Below are 14717 nucleotides of genomic sequence, written 5' to 3'. Positions count from 1 at the left end.
TTTGTAAGCATAGGCTTCACTTGTGGATACCAGGCCCTCAAACAGACTTCATGAAGACTATTTCTGACCAGTTGAGCAGCCACATGCACACCAGTACCCTGCAAACCTAATTTTTCAGGTCTCTGGCAGTGCTTTTCCTGTGCCACCTGTCCCAAGGAAGGAGATGGTGATCCGCTTCTAAGTTTTAAAACCGTTCTAGTCTCCTATACGTCCCCTGGTGTAACGGTATGTCTCTTGGCATCTCGTCCATGCTCTGGACACTCTGCTTCCACAGCACACATTGATGTGGTATGTTGGCTGAGCAAATTTAGTGGGTGATAGACACCAACCCATGGTAACACCAGGGGTGGGACATTGAAAACATGCATGTGACCAAAAAACAGCCAGAAAGGATGGAAAAAGAGAGATAGGCTGTGCCACCACCTACAGGATAACTCTGTTTTGGGGCGTGTTTATATTACCTTTACCATTTCTACCCACTAATTGTTAAATTTGCAAAACAGTAGTCAAATGGACTCGCAGTGTTGCTTCCTAACTGGACAGGCTGATATTCACACTGATCATTGTGACATAAAAGAGACAATGCGTTTGCCCCTTTGCGCAGAGCCTATGTTTTAACCTTATTGTCCTCGAAATTGTAATGACCAAGTCTTAATCTCTTATCTCAGGCTCTCATATCAATGCTGTTATGATGTAGTTGAGTCATTACAGCAAACTCTGATTGGGTCTGAACTGATCATGGAATGTAGGTGGGCGCATCTGTACAAAGAGGCTATATTCCATGATCAGTTCACATGATTTTTAAGCAATTTTGATTACTTTAACCCTCAATATAACATAGAAATAAGACATTGCATTGTGTAAAATATTGGCATACCACATAAGTAGCCATTTAAGTGCCCTTAGTTAACTTTCTACACTGAAACATCAAAAATTGGCATTTTAAACCATTTTCGTAACCTTTGACCTTAAGTAGGTCTGGCACTACACATTTTGCTGCTCACTTACAGTATGGCATGGTACATGAAATACCATTCAAGAGCCCAGCATGAACATATTTCTCCCAAACTTGTTGGCCGTTGGGCCTACTTCAGGCGTCTTCATCACGTCGTCACACCCTGATGAAGACCCTGTGAGGTTGAAACCGGTTGGCGTTTTTAGTTATGTACCCCAGTTAAAATAAAGGGCTTTTAAATTACTAAACACAATACTACTCCTTGTCTCTAGGCAAGAGTCGCCTGAAGTAGGCCCAACGGCCAACAAGTTTGGAAGAATGGACTTTGTCGTTTAACTTCAAGAGCACCTGCATTGGAGTACACTGTCTAACAAAGAAGAGCGCTCAGCATCTCCCCCTTATATGAACATATTTCTATTCTGCACTCCATAAAAGATGGGGAACTATGGAAAAATGGCAGAAAATATGCATTTAAGACCATATTGATGACCTTTGACATTGAATATGACCTTGACATTTGACTTTTTTTTTGCTCAAAGTACACCTCCACAATGGCATGCCACATGAAATGCCATTAGATGATCCAGCATGGACATATAACTCTGTACCTCATAAAACATTGGGAACTGTAGACAATTAGTAGAAAAACAGGCGTCTTGGGGTTAAAAAGTAATTTCTGGGGTAGGGGGGGTTTTCGGGCTTGATTTCTAAAATTTTTACATCAATGTATTCCTAAGACATGGTAGCATTAGAAAATCTGGGCTAAAGTTGAATCTGAACATTTTCATCAAATAACACCCCTCCCTAGACTTTAAATGCAATCATGTTTCATGTTTTTATGTGCATCAGAGGTGAATATATTTAGGTTTTTATAGGTTGCAATTTTCCCAACAAGGGCTTAGGCATTCAGCAGGTGCTTTAGGCATCAATGGGTTAAAATGGCTAGGTGCTCCTTTAAGTGCAGGCCTCATATTTTATTTCAAATGTTTCAGACCAGGCATTTAATTTCAGTGGTGATCATAAGGCACAACAACTTCCAGAATGTACACAATGTCCACAGGTGGTGAGTAATATGAGAAATAGTATGTCTTCAATATTTCATTTCAGCCTTTCAAGATATTGGTAGGGTCATCACTCAAATGCACATCTCCAGGGCTAAAAATTAACTTTTTTTCATCGCTAGCCAAATTTCACTTGTACATTGTACTTGTAAATTGTAAATTGTACTAGTCAAACATACACTACATTCACAATCAGTCAAAGTGGCTAGTAGGCGTTCTTTTCTACCAGTCAAACTGAATTTTCACCAACATTTGACTGGTTGGCTGGTGCTAATTTAGAGCCCTGCACATCTCCATCCGGACTGTTAATTTCGGCAGACCTCTTCTTGTAGCAACACCTGTAAAAACCCAAAGCAACCTCTGTTAAAATAGCCCATGTCAAAATAACTGTGAAGCAAAAACTACAATTACATAGTTTGAGCATAACTACTCACCATTGAAGAGGTTTGACTTGGCTAATGAGTTCTGGGAGTTTTTCATTTTTTGTCTCTGGTAACAACAGACTCAGACCACCAGAGAATAGAGATATTGTTCCCATCAGGATAAAAGGTAATGTCTTGTTATATGTACCTAAAAGCAAACACACACTAGTTTTTTTATTGCTTGTATACATGCATACACATACAGGTCCTTCTCAAATAATTAGCATATTGTGTTAAAGTTCATTTTTCCCCCATAATGTAATGATGAAAAATAAACTTTCATATGTTTTAGATTCATTGCACACCAACTGAAATATTTCAGGTCTTGTATTGTTTTAATATTGATGATTTTGGCATACAGCTCATGAAAACCCCAAATTCCCATCTCAAAAAATGTGCATATCATGAAAAGGTTGTCTAAACAAGCTATTAACCTAATAATCTGAATAAACAAATTAACTCTAAACACTGGTAAAAGCATCCTGAGGCTTTAAAAAGTCTCAGCCTGGTTCATTACTCAAAACCGCAGTCATGGGTTAGACTGCTGACCTGGGCCTCGTTTCCCGATAACGATGGTTCTTAGCCTTACGTGTGTCGTTAACCAGGGATCCTACGAGTGTTCTTAGATTTCCTACGACTGTTTCCCAAAGACACTCGTACATGAACGCGCGTGCACAGCCTCTAAGATCATTCGTAGCGTCGCTCTTAAGGATCGCTGTCCACATATGTGGTGCTGAAGTGTCCTCGGAGTGAACTGCGCCGTCATCTGCTGCTAAACCATTTACAAAATGTAAGGCGTGTGTCAGTATCGAAAGTTGTTTTCTATAAGGGTGGGACTACATTTGTAGCAGTTTGCAACTATCGACAGGAGTTATTGTTGGCAAATGAAATAAAATGCTCACACACAATTAAATCATGCAAAACCATGAGCTACTCCGTTAAACCACACAAAGCGCGTGCAGTTGGCTACCGTGCTAAATATTTAAGAAGACAAGTAGGCCTATGAGTTCCAAATTGGGAAGCGCATTTGGGGAGCGGCGCTCAAAGTACCGCTCACTCAAGGCTTTAACAACTGTGAGGAACATTTTGCACGGCAGTCTGCTGTTATTAAAACAAAAAATCTACACGAATCCCCATCGCTGCCTTTTTTATGTCATAGCTTACCCGTAGCCTACAACTATCCTGTCTTTCTGCGTCGCCTTCCCTATAGGGTACTTGAAAATGAAAGAGGGCGCAACGACTCACTGACCGTTTTTCTTTCTTTTTTTTTTTTATGTTTCGGTAGTGTTCTTATCCGACATCACCACTCTTGTCTCTGGTCGCCGAAGCCCCCTATTTATTTTGCGTGTGGATGCCTTGTTCTTGTTCACGAAGCACCCACACAAATTATGAATGATCACAGTTTAATAATGCCCTGATTTATCAAGCACAGCTGAACTATTTTACTGCCTGTAAAATATTTTCCAAACACATTGCTTTTATTTTATACACTTACACAATTAATGTTACCTTCTTATTTTCGTTACAGTGTCAACTGTGGTGCCATGATATTTACACTCCGGTCTTAAAACATCAACTTGAAGCGCAAGTTTCCTCTTCTCCTGTGGGTGTCTCCACTGTGCCATGCCACTCGCGTCTTAAAACAACAATCTTATGCGCAAGTTTCTTCTTTTCCCTTCATATCCTGTGGGTGTCTCCACTGTGCCATGCCGTTACGATCAATCTTAGCGCGTTAAGACTACTCCAGGCCACTCGTGGATTTCTCTTAGAGTTACGTGTCAACCTGCGATGGTTCTTTGCTAAGTTGGCTTTGGGAAACGCTCCGTGAGCTCTACGATACTGTTACGTGTGAACTTAAGTAGCACGTAGCGTTAAGTAGTACTGATAGTGGCATTGCATCAGGGTTATGGAAGCCCAGATATCCTTGATGCTTAGCTGTCAGCTGTTTTTTGTTCTTTTGATCTGGTGACCCACACTTCCCGTCTTCATTATACCCCATAGATTTCTATACCACGCTTAGGTATTTTGTTGGTTATGGACATTCTAATTTGCCAGAAATTAAACCCCATTGAAAGTCAATGGAATGTTCTGTCTGGTGATTTAGAAGGTCCATAACCACCAAAACACCTAAGCATGGTATAGAAATAGTTGATTCAGATGATTAGGTTAATAGCTTGTTTAGACAACCTTTTCATGATATGCTATCTTTTTTAGATGCGAATTTTGGGTTTTCATGAGCTGTATGCCAAAATCATCAATATTAAAACAATACAAGACCTGAAATATTTCAGTTGGTGTGCAATGAATCTAAACCATATGAAAGTTTATTTTTTATCATTACATTATAGGGAAAAAATGAACTTTAACCCTTACACTAATTATTTGAGAAGGACCTGTACATGCAGTATGTATGTATTCACCTGTCCACATGAATGGATACTGTGTGTGATAAAAATAATACAATAATTATATAATAATAATAATAATCATAATAATCATAATAATCATAATAATACAAATAATTTGGAGACATTTACAAACTATCTTTCAAGATGCTTACCAATATGGGCTACGTATGGTGAGACGCCACTTCCGATTCTAGCAGCCATGGAGCTGACACCTAATCCCATATTGCGTACGACAGTGGGAAAGAGTTCCGTGGAATACACATAAACAAATGCATAGGCCCCGGTTACAACCAACCTTCCCATCATTGCCAAGGTGACAGTCAGTCCACTTAGCTCTGCAGGAAAGGGGGAAAATAAGCACAAGATGAGTGATGGGGAACATAACGGTACCAGCTCGCCAAAGCCTCCTAATGTCCACTGTCCACTGCCAGTGGAACATTGTAGCGTATGAACACTGCATTATTTTTTTCTTTTCTTTTTAACATAACTAGAAGAAGAATGCTACATTACTTATCATTTTTAGTCATGTATTACGACTTGGTCATTGGCATTCTGATTTATAACAAACAAATGAAAATCAATACCATGTCCCCTTTCATGCTATTCTTTTTCCAGTGGAAACACATTTCATGTCTATGTGAACAAGGTATTCACAATATGTCCGTCAACCCTTTCTCAGCATTCTTTCTTATACAGTATATACCGGTACATATTTTGGGGGCTTTTTGTGCCTTTCTTATGATAGTGAAGCTGCGTCAGGAAAGTGGTGGGAGAGAGAGACAGGATATAGGGATGGTAAATGACCAGACTGGACTCGAACCCAGGTCCCCAAGTATATGGTCGGGTGCTCTACGCATTGCCCTACACAGCACCCCCTTCTCAGCATTCTTCATGAAGACACAAATGGGAGCTGACCAACTGAATAATGTTGCTGGCGCACAATTTACATACAATCAGATTGTGAACTTGAAAGATAAAGTGTTTCCATTTAGTCCTACAGTAGTGTATGAAGGGTGTCGAGGTACTGTATAACCATTTCATGACACTCCAGACTAACCAATGTCATGCGCTTATATTGACCAGCTGAGAGAGAAGTGTGGCCCTCCGATGAGCTGCTAAGGTTCTGAACTCAGTAGGCTGTCAGTTACCACCAGAGGTGGAACGTAACTAAGTATTTTTACTTCGTTACTGTACTTAAGTAGTTTTTTCTGGAATTTGTACTTACTTGAGTAAAAATAAAAATGCAGACTTTTACTTTTACTCAATTACATTTTTTGACAATTACTTGTACTTTCTACTCCTTACATTTCTAGGAGAAGACTTTGTTACTAGTTACATTTATCCTAGGTTTTCCTGTTGTGTTTCGTGGATATTTCAGTAGCCTCAGCTGCGGGCAGGGAGGCGGGACCAAGCCCCTCTTCCAAATTGACACCCAGACAGAAAATATACTTTTAAAAACATTAACAGGACTCCATAGTCATGTTCAAATGGAACCGAAAACCGTTGCAGACAATTTTTCCTATTGTATCAAGTAGGTAGACATGGAGAAAGACAGCCATTGCGCATGTAGGCCTACTTGTACTTTTGTACTGAAAAGTACATTTAAAAGTTAGTACTTAGGACTTTTACTTAAGTACGTTTTTGGTAAACAACTTTTACTTTCACTTGAGTAATTTTTTCGCAGGGTACTTCTACTTTTACTTAAGTACACAACTTCAGTACTTCTTCCACCTCTGGTTACCACCAGTTACCACTCAACAGAAAGCACCATACTGCTTCAGCAACTGTAAAGCTACATCATACAAACCTGCAGGCACAAGCTGGATGAGCAGGAGCAAAGCACCTCCAAGAAGAAGAGTGAATGGCAGAATCACCCGCCGTGGAACGTAGCGTATGGTGAACTGCAGAAAAGCATAGGCAAGAAATTCTGTGGCAGCTGAAATGAGGCAGTTGCGATACGGATCTCCATCCAGATTAGAGGTGTTAAAGGACAGGCCGTAGTATATCAAGGATATGGTTATCCTGTGAAAAATAATAGATAAAGAAATATGTGGCTTTATATTGGGATCAGTAATAACATTCTAATGATGACTTAATCCTGATAAAGGTCTGTAATAGTTAAGCATAATAACATTAAAATAACACAAATGACACAATAATTGACCACAATGTGTGGAAATGTACATACAGTATTTTGCAACCAACTGGTCGTCACGATATACAGTCGACATATTGTAGGCTACTGTAAAACATAAGTACACTGCGATAAAGTTTATTAAGATAGTATTGAACACACTGCTATAGGGAGCACGTCATAATGCTCTCTAAACAATGAAAATCTTCGCTCACCAGATGGTGATGTTTATAATGGTAATGTTTCTCATATTTGCTGTTTTTAGGAGATCCCGCCAAGTGTACTTTTCCTGACCACTGGATTCCTTGTCAGTTTCCTGTGAATAGTAATAACAAATCACGTAACTTTTATGTTAGTTACCCCAGAGGAAATAAAAACACCTGAAATGCATGCTCTCTACTTTTGACTAGAGATGCACCGGATCCAAGATCTGGTTCCCGATCTGGCAGGATAATAGGGTTTTTCAAAGGATCCGGGTCCCGCAGGATCTTAAGCAGTGGATCCGGTATCTGACAGTTACCTAAAAATCAGGATCTGGTGCATCTGTAGCCTAGGCTTTTCAGTCAGTGTTTCACAACCCCAATCGCTGCATGGAGTGAAAGCGGCCGTTGCAGGCAGTGTGGCAGTAAGCCAATGAGTCTAAAAAATAGTTTGAGCCAACATAATGAAAAGGGCCCACGTGTGCGAGTAGGCTATGTGTTTCAACTCTTTCGTAGGATCCGGTATCCTCAGATTCAGATTCAGATTCAGATTACTTTATTAGTCCCATCAGAAGGGCAATTCAGTTTGCGGTCCCAGTCTCCATCAGTCAATGAATAGATAGTATAAATAAAAAGAGTAGAAAATGAAATACAAAACCTAAAGGAAACAAAAAACAATAAATAAATAGGAAAACAAAAACATACACATTTTAACACATACATTCAAACACCCTGTCCTGTCAGTGATGAGCAGCCCTCAGTAAATTAAATGGTCAGTAATGAACTCTATCCCTACAACCTTGTTTAATAATCTAATGGTTGTAGGGATGAAAGATCCAGAGTAACGCTTTGTTTTTGTCCTGACAGAATAATAGCACCTCCAAGAGGGCATTAATGAAAATTCACCACTTAAAACATGGTCAGGTTGACTAATGATACTTTTAGCCTTTTGGACTGCCTGTTTGTTAAACAGAGCACTCAGACTATTTAGCTGTGTTCCAATAATCTTTGATGACGTGTTAACAATACTGCTGAGACTGTTCTTGTCTTTGACTGAAAGGCTATTGAACCAGCATAAAAAAGAGAAAGTTAAGAGACTCTCAATAAAAGACTGATAAAAGTTACGTAAAATGGTTTTAGAGACACTGAAGGAGTATCCGGTTTGGATCTGGCAGGATCTTAAGCAGTGGATACGGTATCCGGCAGGATCCTGCAAATCAGGATCCGGTGCATCTCTACTTTTGACACCCAAAAGTATAAATGTTACGTAATTAGTCATTTACATGTATGCATTCTGTCTAACAATATTTGGACGGAAGCCTTATAGTTGATTAGATAGTAAAAGTAAGTTTGCGCAAGTGAACCGATAACCAGGCTTAGCAGTCATGAAGAGTTGTTCGTACTAGAGACAATAGACAAGGAGACGACTGCTCGAAAGGAGTTTCTTCCAGAATCTATATGATGTAAGATTCTAAGCTGCCATCCTATGGGAAAGAGCACTGCTTAATAACCCTAATAGGGTTAGGGTTGGCACATGGTATTACACTGGTATTACATGGTATTAAATATTGTTACACTTGTTATTACACTGTACCTAATGTGGTCGATCAACTGTAATAGTGAACCATTAAAAGAAAGTGTTACCATCAAGGCTACTAAAGTAAAGAGATGGACTTCGTGGTGACCTCATGAAACCATTAGTCTACTGAAAAGGGCCAGTTGCAAGCTCTCACGTGAGGGTGTCAACAAAATCCGGCGACACCCCGGGGGAGTTTCCATGGCGGTTTAAGTCAACTTGATTTGTTCTGTAAAAAAAGGCCATCAATGAACAACTGCCTAATCACAGTAAGAAGTCTGGTTGGGTCTTTCTGGTGTGAAAGAGCCTTTAAATGTCAACTTTAGCAAATAGCTATCCAACAGATCTATCAATGTCCAACTACGTTGCACTAATCATTCATTATGCAATTGGCATCTGGGTCACCTTAGTGTCGATACTGAACTCTGTCTGGAAGATGTCCTCTGGTGGCGTGATGCCGTTCCTCTTGGCAGCAGCTCGAATGATGGCCTCTGCCTCCTGCGACCGGCCCTGAGTGATGAGCCAGCGGGGGGACTCTGGGATGAACCTGAGGGGAGGAGAGAAGGAGCTGAAACGGGTGTACATACTCTAGTCATCCTTATCCTTTTAACAAAGAACAAACAGCGTCTATAAACATGCCTCCATGGATTAGCTAAGAGATTAATTGTAAGACTATAATTTTGAGATCAGTGATAGTGGCCAAAAATAGATGCAGTTTGTATAATCTATAACGTCTGTTAAGTTGCGAAAAGCGATGAACTTTAAGGCATTTTTGCTTCTTGGGGAGCAGTCATCGCACCGCAATGGTTTATAAAGAATTTGGATTTGGATTTGGATAGATGGATCTGGATAAGTGCTGAAAATTAAATACCTGTGCATGTTTGTACGCTCATATCTCGACATCTACAAAGCCCCACAGGCACACAGATTTGTCATTCTATACAGGGCCGGTTTTTAGCATAGGCCGGCTAGGCGGTCGCCTAGAGCGCCATGTGAAGAAGGGGCGCTGAAATGGCGCTCTCCTATGCGTAATTTTGCGATATGAAGTTTTTTTATGAAGTCGCAATCAACAAAGAGTGGCGAAAGCGCTCCTCACGGCAAAGCGCCCCTCAGCCAATAGTAATATCTCTTCCAACTGTCTCTGGGAAGTCTGTGAACCAATAAACAGACAGTTCTGAGAAAGGGGGCGGGACGAGTGACAGCGTGCGGTCTATTTTGAATTTGGAGACTCACTCCAGAGACAGAGGGGGCAAGCGCAAACAGTAGTGCTGCTCTGCTGGATGGAGATTATTATGTTCTCATTAAACCACTCATTGCATGATGCAGGAGTTTCAGAGGGTGTTTTGGAACTATGTGATTTAATCAGCAACCATTTGTGATTATGGAAAGCCTAATAGTTATGAGGTTACTATTTGGAATTAGAGAGAAAAAGAGCTTTGTTTTTGATCAGAGAAATCGCTAGTTAGCATGCTAACATTAGCCAAGTATGCCAAGCAATGAAATCCAGTAAAGTAGCTGTTAGTAGCCTACTCACCACTCACTAACACCCACCTGATATCACAATAGCCTACTTGCTAAGGTTGACAAGCAATGTAAAGTAAGACTGGTGCAATGTTTAAAACAATTTTAGCTGCCATATCTCCTTCCATCCACATGAATTACCTGCTTGTTGTAAGCTTAAAAAAACATTAATTTCCAGACCAGAATGACATAGCCTACATTAATCATGTAACAGAACCATGCACAGCAGACAAGTGAGGCTATTTACTATATTTTGTATATTATGAAATTCAATAGCGTGACAGCTCTTCTCCCTTTCTCTCACCCTGTCCCTCCAAACACATAGATAGCCCCCTTCTCATTCTCATACTCACAAATGCACCACTATTTCCAGTCCAGAAATGAAATTGGTTTGGAAGACAGCACAAATGTGTAGCTTATTAAAATTGTTATGCTGCCATGCTTTGTGGTGCTGTAGATAGTGTAGATCAATGCAGACCTCCTTGGTAGGATTATTGTCTACACATGCATTTTACATGCAAATGTACTGTATCACTCTCCTGGCATTTCAATTTCACGTTACAATTCAAACACATTGATAACCTCCCTCTCATCTGGGGTTGGGGGCCCCACCACCATCACATCCAACACACCACACAGTGAAGCTACTTTCATGCGACTCAATCTGATGTGTTGGTCGCCTGTCAAAAAGAACCACAAATCCATTTGATGAAAAACGGTTATTGTTCTTGATGCTATTTAGTTAAGCTTACTAAGGATATTAGTCTTGTGTTCTGTTAGGTATAAGAAAGTTTTTTTTTTCTTTCAAAGGTAGGGGGGGGGGGGGGGGGGGGGGGGGGGGGGGGGGGGGGGGGGGGGGGGGGGGGGGGGGGGGGGGGGGGGGGGGGGGGCGCCAGAAATCAAACTCGCCTAGGGCACCAAATAAGCCAGAACCGGCCCTGATTCTATACATGTATACTGCTAGTGAACTTACCACCAGAGTGGAATATACAGATACCCCACTAGAGACAGTCCTATCTGCAGTGTCCTCCAATCCCGAATAAAGAATGCAAAGAGTGGCAGAACGGCATAGCCAGTGGCGTAGGACAGACCGACACCCAGAATCCCAAAAGTCTCACGTGTTGATTTAATCAGGAGCTCTGAGCCTAACAGAAATAACAACAGGGATGGATTACAACCAGGGTTTAAGAAAATATTCCTCAATTATTATTCTACCATAATCAAAATGTGGCAAGTAAGAACATAGAAGACACACCAAGTATAAAAGCAGTACAGTAGCTTGAGATGTCCATCACTCCTATGATGAAATAGAGAGCACAGAACATCTCCCAGCTTTGGGACATAGCCAAGGCTGTGTAGCATATAGTCTTCACGGCCTTGGATGAAAAAAAGATGATCCTCCTGCCATACCTGTGGAGGAACGCAGATTAAAACACAAGACGACTTAGGCTATATTCATATTCAAAAGACACTGGGTTTGGCTATGATCTGCTGGTCTACTGGCTTTAAGTTCTACTTTGTAATTTTTAAAAAATACTTCATTATCAACATTATGCTGCCCATTCACAAATCAGATTTTTTTTCTAAATATATATTACCAAAAACAGACACAGAGTCATATACATATCGAGCATGCACGCACACACAGCAAGCTCTGATGTCATTTGTAGGTTTAACAAAAACAACATTGGCATACTTTTTGGCATATGGCACACACACAATACCTGTCTGACAAAATTCCAGAAAACAGCGATCCAACAAGCAGTCCAGCACAGACCACAGTCAGGGTGAAAGGAGACTTCCAGGAATCGTTACATACCAGGCTCCACTGTGGACAATAACATATGGATTAGTTGTGGCGAACAGGAAAAGGTCACTCGCATCACCGCTGCAAATAACATGACATAACATCTACATGTAAAAACGCATAGCAGCTGTATTGGGCCCACTGGGGTGACTTCGCTGTAAGACAATGTCATATAAAGCAAGTTTAATACAGTAAGTATGATTGAGATTGAGTTGTTATCCAGTCCATTTGGTAATGTGTGTCTGTGTCATATCTGGTAACACTACAGTGTGTGCAGCGTAATGTAGATGAGTGCAAAGATTTAGGACATACTGTAGGTGATTTGGGGCAGCCGAGGTGTACTCATGGTTAGGGAGCTGGACTGTAAATCACAAGGTTGCAGGAAGAATTTCCCACCCTTACCAATCCCTTCCTCCATCCATGCTTGAAGTGCCCTTGAGCAAGGCTCCTAACCACACATTGCTCCAGAGGCTGTAACCAATACCCTGTAATATCTGTTTATGTCTTTGGATAAAAGTATCAGCTAAGTGTAATGTAATGTAAAGTAATGTAAAGTAATGTAATGAAATGAAATGTAATGTAATGTAACAAAGATAGTGGTGGTGCGCATATTCAAAATGCAGGTGCAGGACAAAAGGGTTAAACAACCAAAAAATAAGTCTGATGAAGAACTTTGGCCCGCTTAATCATGCAAGTTGCCCATCCCTGACCTAGATGGTTGCAATCTTTTACTGGCTGAATTTATTAGGCTATGTGAACTCACCTCAGTGACAATAGTGGACACATATCTCTCCTTGCTGAACACCCAGCCATCCACACAGCCCTCTGTGTCATAGCTGTAGGCAGAGTCAGAGTCTTCCTGTTCAGTGTAGCGTCTGCAGCGACTCAGGATGGTCTCCCCTTTCAGCTCCTCAGTCGGGATGGACAGATTGTAGCCCAGTCCTCCATAGCTGCTGTTCAGAGATGGAACTCTGCAGTGATGAGGAGGAGTGTCTGCTATGAAGACCATTGAAAGAGATATGTATCCACTGGGGATGGCACTAAGGCTCAAGAGAACAAAAATCAGTCTTTGGAAAGGTCCCCATTCTCCTAAAAATGCAATGGTTTCCTCATAGTCCTTCATCTTGGAATATCAATGAAAAGTGGCCATGTGTCAGTAGAACCAACACACCTACAGTATTTAGAAGGAAAAAAGTCGATGTCAAGCGGCAGGGTGGGTGGAGTTAAAGTTGGTAAAGCATTGTCTGTGTTTGGTTATTCCCCGCGAACACTTCAGGCTGACGGTTTGAGGGAGCAGGACGAGTTCCACCAACTACTCCTTGTTAAGCATTTGTTAGTTCTTGTTTTAGCCCCGTCAGCCATTATCTCTTTAATATGTGTGACCACTCAATCATCAATAGTAAGTGTTGTTCATTAATGTTTGGTTGTGGTGAACACCTACTTCCTACTACCTACTCCCCATTGGTGAGGCCTTTGTTGACAGTTTTTAAATCATCTACTGGCCCACCAAACCAATCAGGTGGTATCAGTGTTGACAGTAGATTATCCCTGAGGGCCAGTGCATGGTTCTGTTCTGTGGGTGGGGGGCTGAGTGCATGCATAATGCATCACATATCCAGTGTTGGGCAGTAACGCATTACAAAACTAATTAATTACTGTAATGCATTACTTTTTGCTGTAATGCAATAATAGGCATTACAGGGCAAAAATCTGTAATATTTACTTAGTTATAATGCTAAATAACTTAATTTACGATGCATTACCATGACCTGGATTTTCGTGGTATTCAGTGTGGTGGGTCAGATAGAAGCTATTCCTGAACATGGTAGTTTTTAGTATGCAAGCTGCCAAAAACACCTCCTGGATGGGAGTTGAAAAAGTCATGACGCATGAGCTTGATTTACACTAATAAATTGCCAGATCCATATTTAGGCCTACAATTATTTAGGCAAAAGTAACTAAAGTAATGCAAAAGTAGTGTAATGCCTTAGAGGTTAAATATAGTAATATTGTAGTGTAATGGATTATTTTGAAAAGACAGTAACATTTAATCAGTAATGCATTACAGTTTTTGAGTAACTTGCCCAACATTGTCACCTACACAACTTTATCATCCATTACAGTTGTATCAATGCACAATACACAGTAAATCCATACTGCTTCATCTGCCTGGAACATAGTGCTCTCTGTTTTTTTTTGTCTGTGAGCCATGGTTAGGGGGTGAGACATTCTTGGGCCTGCAGGACAAGGTTGTCGAAATAGGGAGGTAACGTGTCACGGAGTCACCAGGTATGGGGGTATGGGGAGGCCCCAGAAGAAGTTTTTTCCCCCCATAATAATATTAATACTAGAGCGCTATGTAAAAGGGGTAGGAGGGGTGTCATACCCCTGAGCAGGAAATATCTGCATTTGCTTGACAGAAACATCCTCTTGACACATCTTTATCTCAACATGTTACAACAGGATGTTTCATTCTTCTTAGACGGTACTGCACTCTTTAACACCTGTGCTTATAACTGCCTGCATCGGTCACCTGTTGCAGAATGAACTGAATTACGTAAATGTGGTCTACATGTAAATCAGGCTATTTAATTGAGAATGATCCAAGCAACAGCAATAACGAGATAAATAGG

The 14717-nt window shown here is 40.8% G+C and overlaps 1 protein-coding gene across 1 annotated transcript; it reads right to left on the bottom strand.

The window, feature by feature from the left end:
* Positions 1 to 1971: 1971 nt before the first annotated feature.
* Positions 1972 to 13207, bottom strand: LOC134439702 (organic cation/carnitine transporter 2-like). The gene is made up of 10 exons (XM_063189609.1): positions 12848 to 13207; positions 12002 to 12105; positions 11533 to 11687; positions 11251 to 11422; positions 9162 to 9303; positions 7196 to 7284; positions 6654 to 6868; positions 4999 to 5181; positions 2451 to 2586; positions 1972 to 2354 (listed from the first exon to the last, which is right to left on the bottom strand). Exons 1-10 carry the CDS (start codon positions 13205 to 13207, stop codon positions 2246 to 2248), a joined length of 1665 nt encoding a protein of 554 aa, XP_063045679.1. The 3' UTR covers positions 1972 to 2245.
* Positions 13208 to 14717: the final 1510 nt, after the last annotated feature.

This window comes from Engraulis encrasicolus, chromosome 23 (assembly GCF_034702125.1).
Source record: "Engraulis encrasicolus isolate BLACKSEA-1 chromosome 23, IST_EnEncr_1.0, whole genome shotgun sequence".
In the NCBI taxonomy this organism is placed as follows: Eukaryota; Metazoa; Chordata; class Actinopteri; order Clupeiformes; family Engraulidae; genus Engraulis; species Engraulis encrasicolus.
This window is presented reverse-complemented; position numbering and strand designations above follow the sequence as displayed.

Excerpts from the sequence above, each read along its gene's own strand:
- LOC134439702 (XM_063189609.1), bottom strand. The coding sequence starts at position 13,207 with ATGAAGGACTATGAGGAAACCATTGCATTTTTAGGAGAATGGGGACCT. Across the intron at positions 7,285-9,161 it reads AGTTCAGTATCGACACTAAG|GAATCCAGTGGTCAGGAAAA; the intron begins GTGACCCAGATG and ends GAAACTGACAAG. Across the intron at positions 6,869-7,195 it reads ATTATAAACATCACCATCTG|GATAACCATATCCTTGATAT; the intron begins GTGAGCGAAGAT and ends TATTTTTCACAG.